The sequence below is a fragment of the Ahaetulla prasina genome, chromosome 1 (genome assembly GCF_028640845.1).
Source record: "Ahaetulla prasina isolate Xishuangbanna chromosome 1, ASM2864084v1, whole genome shotgun sequence".
Taxonomy (NCBI): domain Eukaryota; kingdom Metazoa; phylum Chordata; class Lepidosauria; order Squamata; family Colubridae; genus Ahaetulla; species Ahaetulla prasina.
In genome coordinates this window covers 182,730,492-182,748,036 of record NC_080539.1, presented here as the reverse complement: position 1 = coordinate 182,748,036, position 17,545 = coordinate 182,730,492, and the positions used below count along the sequence as shown (strand labels likewise).

The 17,545-nt window shown below is 36.2% G+C and overlaps 2 protein-coding genes across 3 annotated transcripts in view; both read right to left on the bottom strand.

Annotated features, from left to right (window-relative positions):
• The window catches only part of KMO (kynurenine 3-monooxygenase), a 31,404-nt gene extending 30,334 nt beyond the window's left edge, over positions 1–1,070 (bottom strand). For both annotated transcript variants that reach the window (XM_058184396.1, XM_058184386.1), the window contains exon 1: positions 1,010–1,070. In XM_058184396.1, the coding sequence (XP_058040379.1) occupies positions 1,010–1,063 (54 nt within the window). In that variant the 5' untranslated portion in view covers positions 1,064–1,070. The remainder of the gene's footprint in view (positions 1–1,009) is intronic.
• A 2,118-nt stretch (positions 1,071–3,188) lies between these two features.
• C1H21orf58 (chromosome 1 C21orf58 homolog) lies at positions 3,189–17,412 on the bottom strand. Its single transcript, XM_058184372.1, has 9 exons — positions 17,188–17,412; positions 16,474–16,528; positions 15,380–15,453; positions 14,661–14,858; positions 12,945–13,062; positions 11,151–11,287; positions 9,494–9,702; positions 8,816–8,883; positions 3,189–7,388 (listed from the first exon to the last, which is right to left on the bottom strand). The coding sequence occupies exons 1-8, from the start codon at positions 17,242–17,244 to the stop codon at positions 8,841–8,843; spliced, it is 891 nt and encodes a 296-aa protein (XP_058040355.1). The 5' UTR covers positions 17,245–17,412; the 3' UTR covers positions 3,189–7,388; positions 8,816–8,840.
• Positions 17,413–17,545: the final 133 nt, after the last annotated feature.

Below are 17,545 nucleotides of genomic sequence, written 5' to 3'. Positions count from 1 at the left end.
ATTTATTTATCATACAATCACTCTCAATTCTGTATTTAAGGCATATTTGTCTCTAGAATTGCTTTCTTTTTTAATTGTTCAAAACCAAAAATTTTACCAACTTTTAACAGGTATTTTTTTTATGCACAGAACTTTCCCAATTAGGAGAAATTGGCTCAACTCACTTGCTGCCATTTACATCACATTATCACAGTTAGAAACTTGTAAGGAAAGGACAAATATCTTTTATGGACCATATTCTAATTTCCATATTACTTTATCCTTATTTCTTTAGACGTATCTAAAGAAGGCTTTATATCTTTTAACAATAAAACAGGCATCTGTTACTGTAGTCACTTGTCCTTAATAACAAATTTCTCAGAAAGTTTCAAGAATCTAAGTCCTACACAGAATCGAATTAAATTTCTTCCCAATTCATTTTTATACAAAGTAAGTAACATTATCCACCCCCCACCACTTTCACACTCTCTCTTTTTCTCTCCCACAGACAAATTCACACCATCCCATACTCAGCAGACATGGAACAACTTATGGTAGCTTCCTGATTTCTGCAGACTGGTGCTAATTAAAAATTAAAATGGTGCTCCAAAATACCAACAGAATTTCAATAGCTACAATTTACAGGGGAAAGCTACTGAAAACAAACAGGTCCAGTATTCAAATATATTTACATTTCAAATACATTTCAAATACATTTCAAAAGCTATTGAGAAACCCATATGATAAAGTGAAAACGAGTTATGACATACTTGTAAGTATACATAGATAAGAACACATGAAAGCAATCCTTTATAATCACAGAATGTGCAACTGTTTTCAGCTTAAACAGATTTTTAAAGATTGAAATGTTTTCTGTCAAATAGACAAACTTTTTTAGATTTCCTATTTCATTCAAAAAGAAAAAATAACCACTATTCAACCCCTAGCAATGATGGTTAAAATTTGGTTTGCAATTCTGCGCAGTGACCATAATTTTGTTATATTTTTATAATATTTTAAAAGATCTTACCAATCCTCCCCCAATTATAGCTACTTTTTTCCTCTGTGTATTAGAAGAATCCATGGTTTGAATGTCTCTCCTCTGACTTGTCTATACCCGCTTCTTGCATTCAGCAAAAAATGTTTGCAAGGGAGGAGAAAGAGGAGGGTCCATTCAGTTCTTTGACCAACCAGATTTTGCAGAAGCAGATGATGTTTTGACATCAGATCTTCTTAGGTTGTTCATTCTCTAATATAACTTTCAACAGTAGAATAATAAGGTTAAAGCTCACCCCTTCCCCACTGCCTCCAAGACAAAATAATTGAATCTAAACTTGGGTATCTGTTACCTATACAGGTAATCCTCAAATTACAACCACAATTGAACTCAGAATTTATGTTGCTAAGCAAGACAGTTAAGTGACATAGAAAGGACATTCCATAACCTTTCTTGCCACTGTTATGTGACTCACTGCAATTAAGTTAGTAGCACAGTTATTAAGTGGCCTCCCCTTTGACTTTGCTTGTCAGAAGATCACAAGAGTTGATCACATGACCCCGAGACATTGCAACCAACATACATGCAGCCAGCTGCCAAGCATTCAAATTTCGATCATGTAACCATGGGGATGCTGCAACGGTACTGTGAAAAATGGTCATAAGTCACTTTTTTCATTGCCGTTGTAACTTCGTATAGTCACTAAACAAATGGTTTTAAGTGGAGGACTACCTGTGGAAAGGATGAGGGAATTCTAGTGTACTTCTCACTCAGCTCCTGTTGTGAATTCATTTTTAAAAATGATCACAGCAGGCTGGGGTGTTTTTCTTCTTCTTTCTTTCTTTCTTTCCAGTGTAGGTACTCGTAATCTGAATCTTTTGGAAAGAAAAAGTTCAAGAACATCCTAGTTGTCAGCCATGGGAATGCCTCACAAGTTGTGGTATGCTATAATCTGTTAGTTTAACATGTAGCACAAAGCACAGTAAAAGCAATCTGTGACTTGTAATTTGTAAACCAATTGCGCTATCGAGTGCAATAGCTGATTCTCCAACTTCATGTGTTTTAATGTTTAGCCCCTGAAAGTGGTGTATGCAGCAAGCCAAAATTGCAAAATGTGTTGTGTCATTGTGATACAAGATTTATTTATTTATTTTCATCAAGCATGTACTAGATAACGGATTTAAGTATAAACATAACTATGAATACATGAAATGGATACGAATAAAAGGGAACATTAGGCCAGGGACGGTAGCAGGGGTGAAATGCTCCCGGTTCGGACTGGATCATGCGATCCGGTACCAATGGGGGCAGGTAGTTCAGAGAACTGGTAGCAAAAATCCCTGCCCACCCCCCGCCCACACCTTGCTGTTCCTCTTCTCTGTCCCTGAAGCTCTCGGTGATGATATAGCTGCAAATGGCCTTAAATGACTGCCGCGGCGCTTCAAAGAGCCGTACTACAGCTGATCAGCACTGGAGGCAGCTAGTAGACCAGTGCCTCTATTTTTAAAGAAGGTAGACTGATATGCTCCCAAAAAAAGGCAATTAGTAGACGGGTGCCTCTATTTTTAAAGAAGGTAGACTGGTGAGCTCCCAAGTTTTATATACTTTATTATTTTTATTATTGGCCATGCCCATTAAGTCACCTGACCACCAAGCCATGCCCACCAATTAAGCCACGCCCACAGAACCAGTAGGGAAAATTTTTAGATTTCACCCCTGGACGGTAGGCATGCTGGTGCACTTATACATGCCCCAACCCTTATCTCCTCCAACCCGTATCTACTTCCCTGAACATCACAATGCCAGCACAAGGGGGGGGGGAGTTGTGTTAGATGCATTTGTGATCTTTTAATCCCCTTCCCAAAATGGCCACACACTCAGTGTTGAAAAGCAACAATGAATCAAACACTTTATTCTGCTTGTTCCTTTTTGGCTATGCTTGTAAAATAGGGCAGTAATAGCGAAGAAATATTAAACTTCAGTGTTTCTTTATTGGGAATATGGTTTATTTATTTTGACTTCTGAGTACACAGTATTTTAATCTTACATGCAAACAATATAATAATTCATAATATAAATTGGTGAAACAAGCATAGAAAAATGCATTTAAATTTTTAAAGTGAAATTTTAAAGTGAAAAATCACTTTTGAATGATTTAGTGTTTCCAATAACCCCATTAATTTAATGGTTGGAACTGCAATCCCAGGAAAAAACAAAATGTATCAGACTGAACAAATGTAAATAATTTTTTTTAAAAAAATCAATGCAATTCTGTAATAAATATTTTCTGTTTGATATATAACATTGGTAGAAAATTAGGTACCAGAATTTGAGTTATATTTGTTCAACTACAAATTCTTGCTGTTTCTACTCTTGTTGAAGGGTAAAAATTGGTATTATAAAAATTCACAGTGCTACCACATCTTCTAAGCATCTTCCCACAAACCCAATACCCAATATTCTAAGTCTCTTTCCACTACTGCCTTTTTAAAATGGATTTATATCTGCCTTTATTATTTTTAAAAATAACACAATTTTCCCAATAACAACAGCCTTATGAGTTGGGCTTGCTTTCATGGATAAGCCAAGGCCTGAACTTCTAGCCTAGTGCCTTAACCACTACACCAAACTTTTGCCAATCTTCTTGGTGGTCCATAACCCCAGCTCTTTATGTTTCCAGTGTCTTTAATTTTTGAATTTACAATAACTGTAAATATTGTATGTTTCACTGAATTTTGCACAGAATGTCAATGTAGGGAAAAAATGGTACCTGTAAATTTCACTGAATTTATACTCTCATCCTATACACATTACTGCAGATAATCAAGGAGACCATCATCAAATGATAAGGCACACAGCTGGATATTAGATATCTCAATTTCCATTTCACAAACACAATACAAAATAAAGAAAAATAGAAACAAACAAAAAAGGCTAACATCTGTTCTGCAAATATCCAGCCATAAATTCAGACTTGGACTTTCATGCAGGCCTCTGCTGCCACCTAGTAGTCATCTAAGGTTTTGCAGTCCCAATCTGAAAACCCTAAAGGAAAGACATTTGGCCTGAGAGTATTGACTTTCCATTCTAGAACTTGAGCTATCACTAACATCTGATCTTCTAAAACTTATTGAAGAACTGCAAGCCTTACATACAGAATTGTGTATGTGCAGGCCGTGCTCAGGAGCAACTTCATGCTCCAAAGCAGAACTCAAAGTGGAAACTTGAGGGCCAGTCATATAATCCTTAACTTACAACCATTCATTTAGTGACCATTCAAAATTACAGTGGCACTGAAAAAAGTGACTTATAATCAGCTTTCACACTTATGACCATTGTAGCATCTCCATGGTCATGTGATCACAATTTGGGCCCTTGCCAACTGGCATGTATTTATGACAATTGCACTGTTCTGGGGTCATGTGATCACCATTTGTAATCTTCCCAGCTGGTTTCCAACAAACAAAGTCAATGAAGGGAGCCACATCCACTTAAAGACAATGATTGAGCCGAGGTGGTGCAGTGGTTAGAGTGCAATACTGCAGGCTACTTCAGCTGACTACTAGCTGCAGTTCAGCAGATCAAATCTCACCAGCTCAAGGTTGACTCAGCCTTCCATCCTTCCAAGGTGGGTAAAATGAGAACCCAGACTGTTGGGGACAATATGCTGACTCTGTAAACCACTTAGAGAGGGCTGTAAAGCATTATAAAGCAGCATATAAGTCTAAGTGCTATTGCTATTGCCTTAATAATTGCAGTAATTTGTTTAACAACTGTGGCAAAAAAGGTTCATAAAATGGAGCAAATCTCACTTAACTTTGTTTTTATTTATTTATTTTGTCAAGCACATATTAGATACTATATATAAGTATAAACATGATTTGAATACATGAAATGAATACAAATAAGGGAACATTAGGACAGGGATGGTAGGCACACTGGTGTGCTTATGCATGCCCCTTACTGACCTCCTAGGAATGGGGTGAAGTCAACAGTAGACAGTCTTAGGTTAAAATTATGGGGGTTTGAGGATGTATTTATTTATTTATTTATTTATTTATTTATTTATTTATTTTGTCATAACAATATATGTAGGTATCATGTATACATATATATGATATACATGTATATTAATACATACATGTATATTAATATACATGTATATTAATATACATGTATATTAATATATGTAACAACAGAGTCAGGTAGTGCATTCAAGGCATTGACCACTCTATTGCTGAAGTCATATTTTCTGCAATCAAGTTTGGAGCGGTTCACTTTAAGTTTGTATCTACTGTGTGCTCCTGTATTGTTTTGGTTGAAGCTGAAGTAGTCATTGACAGATAGGACATTGTAGCCGATGATTTTATGAGTTACACTTAGGTCATACCGAAAAAAAAATTCCTGGTTTGTTCCTGGTTTTGGTAGCAAAGTGTCATGAACAAAAAACATAATTTCATTTCATTTGGGGGGAAAAGAAAGATTCAGAAAGGATTGTTGATGTTTAAACATTAAGAAACCAGAGCCTCCCAAAACCTGGACATGCCATCCTCATTTGTTTCCATGACACCCATGGTAACTAATTGCTCACAATTGGAAAATTGCCTGCTGCTTATATCACTGTTGTAACTCTTCTCCATATACCTATCCTCTTGCTATATTTGATAACAAGTGGCCTGAACCATCAGAGAAACTTTTTTCCCCCTGCAATATTGCATGCATAATACTGAAGTGTAGATCTCGAGGGACAGAATAGTTTTCAGACCGATTGGAAGGATCTCTGTTTGGAAAATTCCTTCTGATTGCCAGAATATCATAAGAAATACAAATCTTATTCAGGGACTTGAATAGGGAGAAAAATTCAAAGTTAGGGGAGGATGGGTAACATTCAACCCTGCCCCAATTTCTCCAACCTTCATACATGCTTCAGGCGATAGGTCTGAAAGGAAGTTCTAATGTTTACTTAAAGGCAAATACAGCTGTCAGTACAATCTGGATCATGAACAGAGCTGCATTTATTTAAGTCCCGGATCATGCACAGAGCTGTACTTGCATTCAAGGAAGGACAGGTTCAGTTCCCTTTCAGATCTCTTGATTAAGGAGGTTGGAGAGCTTTCCACTGACACAGGAAAATGATTGAAAGGGATTTTGATCTTGTAGAACTACAGCTGAATGTAAAATGTAGAATTGTCATTATTAAAAAAAGGACAAGGATTTTTTCAGTCTCTGAACGGACTGGATCTGCTGCTGAAATAAATTCACTGGCTGGCAGCATTAACTTTTTCCCAGGATTCCAGGATTTAAAACAGTTCATTTATTGACTGGATGGCATCAGGATGGTTATACCCTAGAATCTCTATCTCTGTATCTATTTGATTAGAAGATTATAGCTGTAGTCTAGCAAGATTTTTTCTATTACATGTAAGCAAATAAAGAATTGGAGTCAATTAGATTTCACTCTTTTCTTTGGGCTTGGGCCTAACACTAAAGAACAATAATGTTTTCAGATAACAAAGAAGGCTCCAAGCCACTCCTGTTGAGAAGCTCTAGCAGTTTTAAATTTTGGACGTATAACCCAGAATTATTTAACGTGCACAAAAGAAAAGGGATGATGAGTGCCTCATAGCTACTCTATTATTTTGCAATAGAAGAATTTCTTTGTGAACAGCCAGCACAATAGTTTTGATTTCTGGGACCCTCTTTTCTTCTGCATATGATGACACTCTTGCTAGCTAAACCACAACTATTTTCTTCCTATTCTGTCTCATAGAGCTTGTTTTGCTGCTCCTGATTCCAAGCCTTATGTCCTAGTCAATACACTTTTACTACCTTTCTGGCTTCCTTACTTTTATTACTCTCTTTGTTTGTATGACCAAACGCTATGTTTGAGAAAATTTGTGCCACTGTGCTTCATGACCCCCTTCTTCACTGTTGTTGGGTAATTAGAGCAGTGGTTTCCCATCAACTCCTAGTTGGACCACTCCTGTAGATAGCCTTGCAGTGAAAGACTCTGTTGTTGACATCCTATTTCAAATGTTGTTAGGTGGATTGAACAATGCACAAAGGTGTCTCCATCACTTCCTTATTATCATATGACTGCTTCTATGTAATTCATAGCTTCTAGTATGGCCATGGATGCTGTACTTTTCCTTATTTTTCCATGCATTCTTCCTCCTCTTTCATGTCTGTGACATGAATACACAGGATATGGTGCACAATATTTATCACGTAGTATAGCTCAAATAAAATTGATGCATAAGACTGTTATATCAGGTGGAAATTTTATGCTCACTACAAATCCTATGTTCTCAGCAAATGTGCATAATTTCTGTCTGTCTGCAGCGAAGTGAAATATCAGATGAGAGAGCTCCAATGCTTTTAATTAAGTACTCATTGCCCCTTTGCAAGCCACCTGTAAGAGAAACCAGTTAGCATGTATACAATATTTAAGCAAGGTAATAGTGTACTTCTACAGTGATGGAGGGGTACAAAGAAAGGAACTAAAAAACTAATTTAAAAAAAGAGTTTATATATGCTACTCAAGTTCTCTTTTCTTCTCTTTAGCTCCAAAATTTTGCATCTCAGATAGTTTCATGAATAAATTCTTTATAGTGTCAAGAAGTTCATTAATAGTTGAAATCAATTGCATAATGTGTCTATTCATTATGTTTTACTATTTACTATGCCTGCGTCATAGGCTTTCTATAAACCACACATTTTTCTATTATTGTATAAAAATATAAAATAAATAATTCTATAAAGGCAGCATACTAATTTAATTTTAAAATTAAAAATCATGGGAATAGCCAGAGGTAGAATGATAAACTGTATAAGCTCTTCATCATCAACATAATTCTGGCAGAAAATATAATATGTATCCAGAAAAATTATTAAAAATATAACTCTAGGTGCTGACGGGGCCATTCCAGATAAAAGAAAATTTTCTCAGCTTCTTTTGGGGCCAATATTTTATCTGGAATCATTCAGAAGACACATGAAACACTTTCCAATCCATTCTCCACATGCTATTTTCATTCACATTCTGAACTCAGCAAATATTGCCATGCAGTTATGGTACCTAACACATCAAATGGGTCTAGTATAAATTCTGTAGTAGAATCTGTGGGAACTTACAGCTTTGTCTTTATAAGCTTATATTATCTATTATGCAGATTAGTTCTCCCTAACAGGAGTTCTCTATACCAGCTGTTCCGAGAGAATCTTACTACAAAATGATCAGCTGAACAAACAGAAGTTTCATGCAAGAAAATTCAACCAGAACGCCTATGTTGTACTATGCTTACTTTCCTCTTCAATAGGTGATACAGATTTGGAAATGTCCAAACTCAAGCTTCAGGGGGTTTTGGGCTATAATTCCCACCATGTCTAGCTAATGTGTTTGTACTCCTATAAATCTAGAGGGGACTTTCCTAGATTCAGGATTGTTCATCTTTATCCTGCCCTCACTTTATGAAAGCAAAAAAGCTCTCAAGGTTATGAGAGAAGCCCCATAGGGCAAGCTGAGGAACATCACTGTTATGTAGCAATTTACTGTTAGTTGTGCCTACTTGAACAATTAAAAACATCTCAAATCTATTGAGTTAGTGGCATGTTGACGTAGCCCTGATATAAATAGAGAATAGAATAGAGAATAGAATTTTTTATTGGCCAAGTGTGATTAGACACACAAGGAATTTGTCTTGGTGCATATGCTCTCAGTGTACATAGAAGAAAAGATACCTTCATCAAGGTACAACATTTACAACACAAATGATGGTCAATGTATCAATATAAATCATATTATATTATATAAATACAGGAAGTCTGCACTAAAATTACCTTTTCTAGATTGTTGCTATGGAATCTACAAACCCGAAGGTAATCCAAGCAGTCTGTGAGGTGGCACACTTTGGGAAAGAAAATGTGTAGTTAGAAATATATATTTATACAATGATCTAACTTTATATGATTTATCTAATTTTTCCTTTTTAGTACACCTTTGAGCAATTGAAAGGAACTCGAATATGACTTGCTATAGGGAATATAACAATATAACAATAACAATATAACAAGAGAGTTGGAAGGGACCTTGGAGGCCTTCTAGTCCAAGCCCCTGCCCAGGCAGGAAACCCTACACCATCTCAGACAGATGGTTATCCAACATTTTCTTAAAAATTTCCAGTGTTGGAGCATTCACAACTTCCGCAGGCAAGTCGTTCCACTTATTAATTGTTCTAACTGTCAGGAAATTTCTCCTTAGTTCTAAGTTGCTTCTTTCCTTGATCAGTTTAAGTTTCCTTGATCATCAGTTTCCTTGATCAGATAACAGAACTTGCTATTCCTGAAAAGATGACTTTTGAAATTTCACAACAACTTATTGTTGTTTCTCTGTGATTCTTTATGGCTAAAACATAAAGAAATATACCTGAATATATACTATAAAAAGGGAACTAATAGAACAAATATCTTAGAAAACTTCGAAACCAGTTTTCCTACTGTGGCAAACTCTTGACTTACGTGTGTGATGCATTAACTGGAATGGGCAGATTATGTACTTCAGATGGGAAACCTTCCTGGTGTGGGCTAAGGCCAGGTTGCAGACCTAATGGCCACATGGGGAAGCCACTTTGAGAAGGAATAACTGGTGCTCCTAAAGATGTATAGTGATGATGATGTACAGTTGATGGTCGTGATTTCTCCATTCTTGTTGGAATAAGAGCAGTAAGCTGCAGGTAATTTTAAAAAAAATCAGGATAATATATTAAATACATCAAATCAAATGATGCCATGATTTTGATACTGATTATGGTTTTATCCATTTTTTCTCCTTTGTTTCAGACTCACTAAATACATTAATAAATCAGTGACAAATTCACTTCCCACTATAATAAACGCCACTCAGGGAGGGCCAACCTTTCATGTTGGAAGAAGCATAAAACATTTCACTCTATATTGCTCTCACTTGTTTTGATTGGAAATGCTAATATATTTTTGAAGTTGGCCAAAACTACTATACTTGTGCATGCAGTTTCAGAACTAAAATTTTTAAGTATTGGAAAACTTAGGTTTCAAATTGGAAAAAAAAGGTGAAAAAAGGTCAGATACAGAGGAGTTTGCCTACAGAAATTGCTAGTCTCCCCCCCCCCCCCCACACACACACAGCAGAGAGAATGGAGTGGAAGGGATTATAAGAAGTAAGCAGGCAAACAATGGGGGAATACAGCAGGTTGTTTATGTAGTACACTTGTGGCTCCTGGTGCCAGTGCATTCCTTTTGACGTATATTCCCTATAATGTGCCTCCTTACTTACTCAGGTGTAATCCCTTCCTCTCCAATGATTGTAACTGGAAACATAAATTCCATTCTTGCTAATTATCCCAGTGTTGGGGTGAGCATTTCAGAAGGAGGGGAGTGGGGAAAAGGAAAGCGCAGTCCCACTTGTGTGATTTGCCAGTTAGCCACCACTCTGCTTAATGACAGAGCTGCCAGTCCTAATTGTGGTCCCTAAATGAGAACTATCTGTACACTATAATCCAGGGGTAGTCAACCTTTTTATACCTACCGCCCACTTTTGTATCTCTGTTAGTAGTACAATTTTCTAACCGTTTACTGGTTCCACAGTAATGCGCCATGTATCGTCCTCTGCATATGCCTCTTGCGCATTGTGGACTGGGTTTGATGGGGGCACCGGCTACCAGCTCTGCTTGTCTGTTACAGCTGGGTGGTGTGGGGGGAGATGCACAAGCTATTCTGGGACGAGGCTCTTTTGTTTGCGGTCGCACTATAGCGCCATTTAGTTTCATTTACGTAACGTGAACTAAACTTATGCGCGGGCGATACAAATAGTATATTTTCAGAAATTTAAATTGTCACAGGGAATTTTATGAAAACCTAATGAAAATATTTTTAAATAATGCTATGATTTTTAAAAAAAAAGTCAATTGAATTAAAAAAAAGGAAAGTGCTTCAGTATTGGACAAAACCCCTACCGCCCACCATGAAAGCTGGAACGCCCACTAGTGGACAGTAGGGACCAGATTGACTACCACTGCTATAATCTATCCTTTTAAGAATCTCAATTCGAATGACTGACCATTAAAATGATTAGTACACATAAATGTACAGATATGACTCAGACTAGCTATTACTGAAAGTCCTTTAAAAACATAGCTACCTGTTGTCCATGTTGAAGCATAGGGATCCCATACCCACTAGTTGGTGAATATGTTTGTGGTAAGGATTTCAGCATCATATTCTGCATAATGATTTGATGCATCTGTGCATTTTGCATTAGCATCATTTCTACCATATCTATAAAGGATAAAGGACAATTCAAGACCATCCTATGGTTATAATGGAGAACATAATGGGTGAAGTACAGCCATTTGAACAGCATAATCTCTCAGATCAATGACTTTTTTTAAAAAAACAAGCAGCCTAGTATTAGCTGAGCTGCCAAATGTATACTTTAAAAGTATTAACAATAATACATGTTAAGAATTTAAATAAGTTACACAGTGGACGTACTACAGATGTACACAGAGTTCTTCAGCAAAGAAGGAAATGATTAGTTCAACAATTCCTTTATTTTCAAAGTCTGCCCAGACAGAATCTAGGAAAGGACATCACAAATCTTTCAACTGAATGAAAAAAAATCAAGCAGATTCTTAGTTACGTGCCTACATTATATCAGAGTAATAATATATGTTTATTTAGAGTGTGCAGAGTGCTCAAGTAGCATCTTTTGTAGCTCCTTAAAGCAGCCACATCTTTGGCCAAGTTTTCTCAGCTATTCTCTGCACCTGAACTAAGATCCCAGGCTGAAGACAACTGCCCTGTGCATGCCATTATGGTAGCCAATTTGGTCTAGTGCTTAAGACACCAGGCTAGAAAGCAAAAGACTGTGAGTTCAAGTCCTGCCTTGGCCTTAAAAGCCACCTCACAGGGTTATCATTGTGGGGAAAATAGGAGTAGGAAGGTTTGTTGAATATGTTCATGTGTCATTGAGTTATGTAAAAATAATAAAGATGGGACTAAATAAATTCTCATAGGCACTATTCTGCCTTCTGTTGCTTATGCCTGCCATTTTGAGGCTGTTCATCCTCCATGCAGACATCCCTGACAGTATGGTAAAGTTGTCAGGGAAAGTGCCATGAATGGTTTTATTTCTTTTCAAAGCTACATTGGTCAGTGGTGTGACTGAACCTTTTCTGTCTCTTTATTTATGGTATTTATTTGGATTGTTCTGATAATTTAAGATTAGCACTTGTGTGCAGATCTAGATTTCCTGTCACTTGGTGCCACTATCTTATCCACAAGTCCTTGTGTTAAATTTATTTAGAACATAATACAGACACAGGTTATAACAGTAAAGAAGAGTAAAGTAAGCCTCTTAATCAACCAGACTTTCCATAGCTACTCTTTACTTTTTAAATTGCATCCACAAACCTCATAAGTGGGAAAAAAGAATATTTGGCATTCTGTATGCCATTTTACTTAAAAGTTGAGACCCAGTTTAGTCTAGTGGTTAAGGCACCAGGCTAGAAACTAGAAGACTGTGAGTTCTATTCCTGTCTTAGGCCCAAAACCAGCTCGTGATCTTGGGCCAGTCACTCTCTCTCAGCCCTAGGAAGGAAGCAAGTCAAACCATTTCTGAAAAACCTTGCCAAGAAAACTGCAGGGACTTGTTGAGTGTTGAACACAATTGAATGGAAGAAATAAAATCTTGTTAGTCTCTATGAATCGATCTTACTCTTAAATTTGTGTACATAGATAGGAGCCCTATCAACAATCCTGTCCAAGTTCTGTTCAGTGGACTTAATTCTGAGTCAATTTGCATAGGGTTGTAGCTCTGTAGCATGCTGTAATCTTAGATATATTTTCTTGGACTTGAAGTTAGTTCTACTATATTAAATGAGAGTTATTCCTACATAGTGTACACGTAGTTATAGTTTTTGAAGACATATACCTTCTTTAATACTCCCAGATCTGGGTACTGAAAAGGACTGTGGAGATGGAATCTGTGTAATGAGTGGTGGCTGATATGAAGGTATTTGTTGAATTATGGTTGCTGGTTGCTGTGGTAACTTGCAAAAGAAAAAAAGATGGAAAAAAGAATAGTTAACAAGTAAACCGTAGCTCCATTGTTACTGTATATCTGCAGCTGAATGAAGTTAATGGACAGCATATTAAACAATTAAAATGTTATACTTACATAGAATTCACTGAGCAAACAAACAGTGAAAGTTAGGAAGAGAGAGAAGAGAGGCTAACAAAGTTGTATGTTCTGAAGAATTGCATGCTGGTTCACAAAGATTGAAAAGATCATCATAGAAGAAGATCATTACAAAGACAAATTTACTCATTAAATTAATTAAAAAATTAATTTAATTTTTTGTCCCATTACTGGGACAAAAAATTAAATTAGATTTAACTTAACAATAGAGGAAGAAATACAACACAAGCATTTTAAATATAACACTTATGTTGTATTTCTTTCTCTATTGTTTTTAATACGTTTATAGCTGCCCAGAATTGCATTTGTAGCAGCGATATAAATTGATTTATTTATATTTATTTTATTTATTTATTATTTATTAATCGTATTTGTATACCGCCCTATCTCCCGAAGGACTCAGGGCGGTTAACAGGCACATAAAAACACATAAATACAGAGTAAAAACAATTAAAAAACTTATTCTAAAAGCTGAATATTTAAAACAATATAAAAATAAAACCCATTTAAAACCCATAAATTTAAAATCTAATTCAGTCCTGCGCAAATAAATAAGTGTGTTTTAAGCTCATGGAAGGTCCGGAGGTCCGGAAGTTGACGAAGTCCTGGGGGTAGTTCGTTCCAGAGGGTGGGAGCCCCCACAGAGAAGGCCCTTCCCCTGGGCGTCGCCAGACGACATTGCCTCGCTGACGGCACCCTGAGAAGTCCCTCTCTGTGAGAGCGCACGGGTCGGTGAGAGGTATTCGGTAGCAGTAGGCGGTCCCGTAAGTAACCCGGCCCTATGCCATTTGATAATATAGTATGTAATATAACACAAAACATAACATATAACATAACAATATATAAATGCTTATGAATATTATTTCTTGTGTGTTTAATAATTATTCTATTAAAAATTACAGTTGTTCATGATTGGTACAATTCTAAGAGTTGTATCTAGGGTTTTGGGATCTCAGATTATGCTACTCAAATTGAACGTAAAGTTTATTTAAATCTTCAATATTAAATTTATCATACCAGTGCTAAAGTGCTTTAATGTATACACTGTTGGACCATTCACCAATTAATACGTGGTGTCATCTTCAGGGTAATTTGTTAAGGAATTGAAATCTGCCACTAAATTTTGTTCATCAAGAATTGCCATCTGATCAGGGCACAACAAAATAACTCAGCCTGTTAGATATGCAGAAACCTGCATAGCCTAATATGCAGAAATTAGATAGTGAATATATTACAGTTCTCATTAATATCTTCAATCAAGTTGCTAGTTATGAAATCTGGAACCAACCCAATAATACCCCAAGAGATCTTATGAAATCATGATATACTGATGAAATGATGTTCCAGACTTGTCATATAATGAATTTGTGCTGCCCACAGTTGGTTTTGCTTGAATTAGTTTGATGGGGTTTTTTTATTCCTCCTTGAAATAAAGCAGAAAACACTTACTGTTTGCTGGATAATTCTTGGTTGTTGAAGTAGAGGGGGAGGGGGAGGAAGAAGAGGAGGAGGAGGAGGAGGAGGAGGAGGAGGAGAAGGAGGAGGAGGAGGAGGAGGAATTTGGTAGATATGATGTGGCTTCAAGGACTTTTTATGAATTCTTGGTAAACTTTTTGGTACTGAAATCTCTTCCAAAAGATTTTGTTCCTATAACACAAAGTATAGTTTTTCTAAACTCATACATTTGCTTAAAGAAAACCGACCTGTAACAAGACAGAAACTGAGGACATTTCCAGTATATAGTCATTTCTTGCTAAACTCATTAGCAAAAAAAAAGAAAAAAAAATAATATTAAACTTTTCATTAATTGTATTCAACATATTGGAGGGAAATAGATGTCATACTGCATAACTCCATCTCCCAATTTTATTAAATTTTGAAAGTGCTATAAGAGATTTTCCTTTTCAAAAAAAAAAAGAAAAGAAAAAAGAATCATGATGCAAAAATTGCTTTCTTGCCTCTCCTCCCAAATTTACCTACTCAAAATTACTTTGCTTTTCCCTAGAATTTTTAGTTTTCTTAAATTCTCACTAAACTGATAATATTATCTGGCAAAGAACTAAACTGCTCTGTGTTAACATTGTATTAACATAGTAAAAAAGTGAGCAGAAGAACGTGTATTTTATTCCAGTTTTAAAAGAAAATTATAAGAATTACGGATACCATACTCTGAGCTGCTGTAAAAGGTCTTTCCTTCTTCTCAGTGCACTTTGTAAAGCGTAGCCATAATTGTCATAATTCCCTGCAAAAAAATATGGGTGACATTAATATGTCATTTAAAAGGGAGTGAAGAGAAAAGAGAGAGCAAAACTGACATATTACTCGCCATTAAGAACAGTTTGAACAACCATTCGCTCATTTGGAGGCAATGGATATCCTGAGCAGCCTATGGAGGATTTCTTCATTTGGCAAACACAGGTTGGAACAAGACACAAGCAAATATGTTGCTTCTGCTTGGGGGCATTTAGAGTATTCTTCCATTTGTAACCTATCACTGCTTTGTCTTGACTGCTGGGAAAGCTCCAGCTATAGGGTGATGCTCTACAAACGGTAGCAGGAGGGGATAATAGCATCTCCAGTCACTTGCATCCATCCTTTCAATGTGGGAAGTTCTAACCACTATTAAAATTTCTGGAAACAGGATGTTCTTTTCGTTCTTCATCCCCATATCCTCTTTAAAAGAAGTCAAAGCAGCTACTACAAATCTGCAGAATTCAAAAACTTGTCACTCCACTTAAAGAATATCTTGAAGCTGACATTGCAAGCAAGAGAAAGAACTGGAAAAGGAGGGTCATATTTTGGGTCAGAGCTTTTGCAACTCAAGCCAATCCATGTTTGTTACTTATTTATTTAACAATGTTTGTAATCTATCCCAGATCTGATGGACTCCAAGCAGTTAATAATGAAGTATAAACACATTAAACACATAATGAAAAGTAATAAAAATAAATATTATATGTATAATATAATATACATTATATCAACCTACTTAGAAAGAGGTAAGTGCTGCCATATGGTGATTTCAGGACACAGCTCTGCAAGTAGATATACAGAGATCTGCAATCCTAGATTAATGCTTTTGCTCTGATATTTTTAACTTTCATCCTCCATATGTATAGCAATTAATTACGTAACCTGTTCAATAAAACTTTGTGTGATAAAATATTTTTAGGCAGATATTAAATCCAGATGGGATTAATTCTGCAGAGTTCTTTACTGTGATCCATGACTTGAAATCATACATAATTCTTTAACTGCTTACCTGTAGAAAAGGGTGATTCAGAGTCATCCAAGTTTTCACGTTCGTTTTCTAATTTCTGTGGAAAAATATAATAGGATTCTTTTTAAAAAAAAACCTGTAACTTCTCACATTAATTTTAACATGTTAAGTTTTCATAGTAAAAAACATTGATTCTTAAGAAAAGGAATCTGTGGGAAACAATTAGACAAATCTTGAATGACATAAAACTCAATTTGCTATTGTACAGCATTAGAGTAGACATCCCACTTGGACTGATAGCACCAATGCCTCTGACATCCATTTTCTTTCTTGTAAACTTACTTTATATTTTAACCCTAGCCAGCAGTCAGTGTAAAATTGTCCTTAACTACACCATTGTAAAAGCAAGGTTTCCTCCACTTTCTAACACGTTTCTTGGGCAACTTTTCAAGTGTCTGTGTAATTTTGTCAGTTGGTGCCTCCAAAGCAGTTTACGGAACACAAGCAATAGAAGCAGGATATGGCTTGGCAATAGGACAGTAAAGTTTATGACAGTAAGGCATTCTGATAGGCAGGTATGAAATCAAGACAAATTGGGGAAAGGCCCAAAGTATCAGGGATGATTGACAAAAGGTACAACTTTATGCATACATAGCATTCTTGACATGTTCAGTATGACACAGCTAACTGTTAGGCAAAAATCTCCATTTACTGGATAGTTAATGCTTGGATATAATTGTAGAAAAATCACCTTACCTTTTCAAGGAGTTTGAGCTTCAGACGGGTCATGTGATCAGCCACATCAGATTCCATCACTGGGGGAATATTCCAAGGTAATGTGTGTCTGGTAAGCTACATTATTTTGAACATGGGTTAACTTTCTCTCTCCCTAGCTTCATTATGAATTTCCATGTATTTTTTCCTCAGTAAGAGCTTCAGGCTGTGGTTACAAGAACAGAAACTTCTTATACTGCACCATGTCTTTTGAAATGTACACTCAACAAGGTTGCTAAGATATTGTTTCACTAGAACAAAAGAAGTATTTCCTTTAGGGCTGCTGACTCTTCTAGTGGAAGTTCAATGTGCCCAACCCTGTGCGTTGCTAACACTGTCC

Bases quoted from the DNA above. Each gene is read 5' to 3' on its own strand.
- C1H21orf58 (XM_058184372.1), bottom strand. From the start codon at position 17,244: ATGGAATCTGATGTGGCTGATCACATGACCCGTCTGAAGCTCAAACTC. The intron at 16,529-17,187 runs GTAAGGTGATTT...ATTTTTCCACAG, and splicing joins AGCTCAAACTCCTTGAAAAG to AAATTAGAAAACGAACGTGA. The intron at 14,859-15,379 runs GTATGGTATCCG...TTTGTGTTATAG, and splicing joins ACCTTTTACAGCAGCTCAGA to GAACAAAATCTTTTGGAAGA.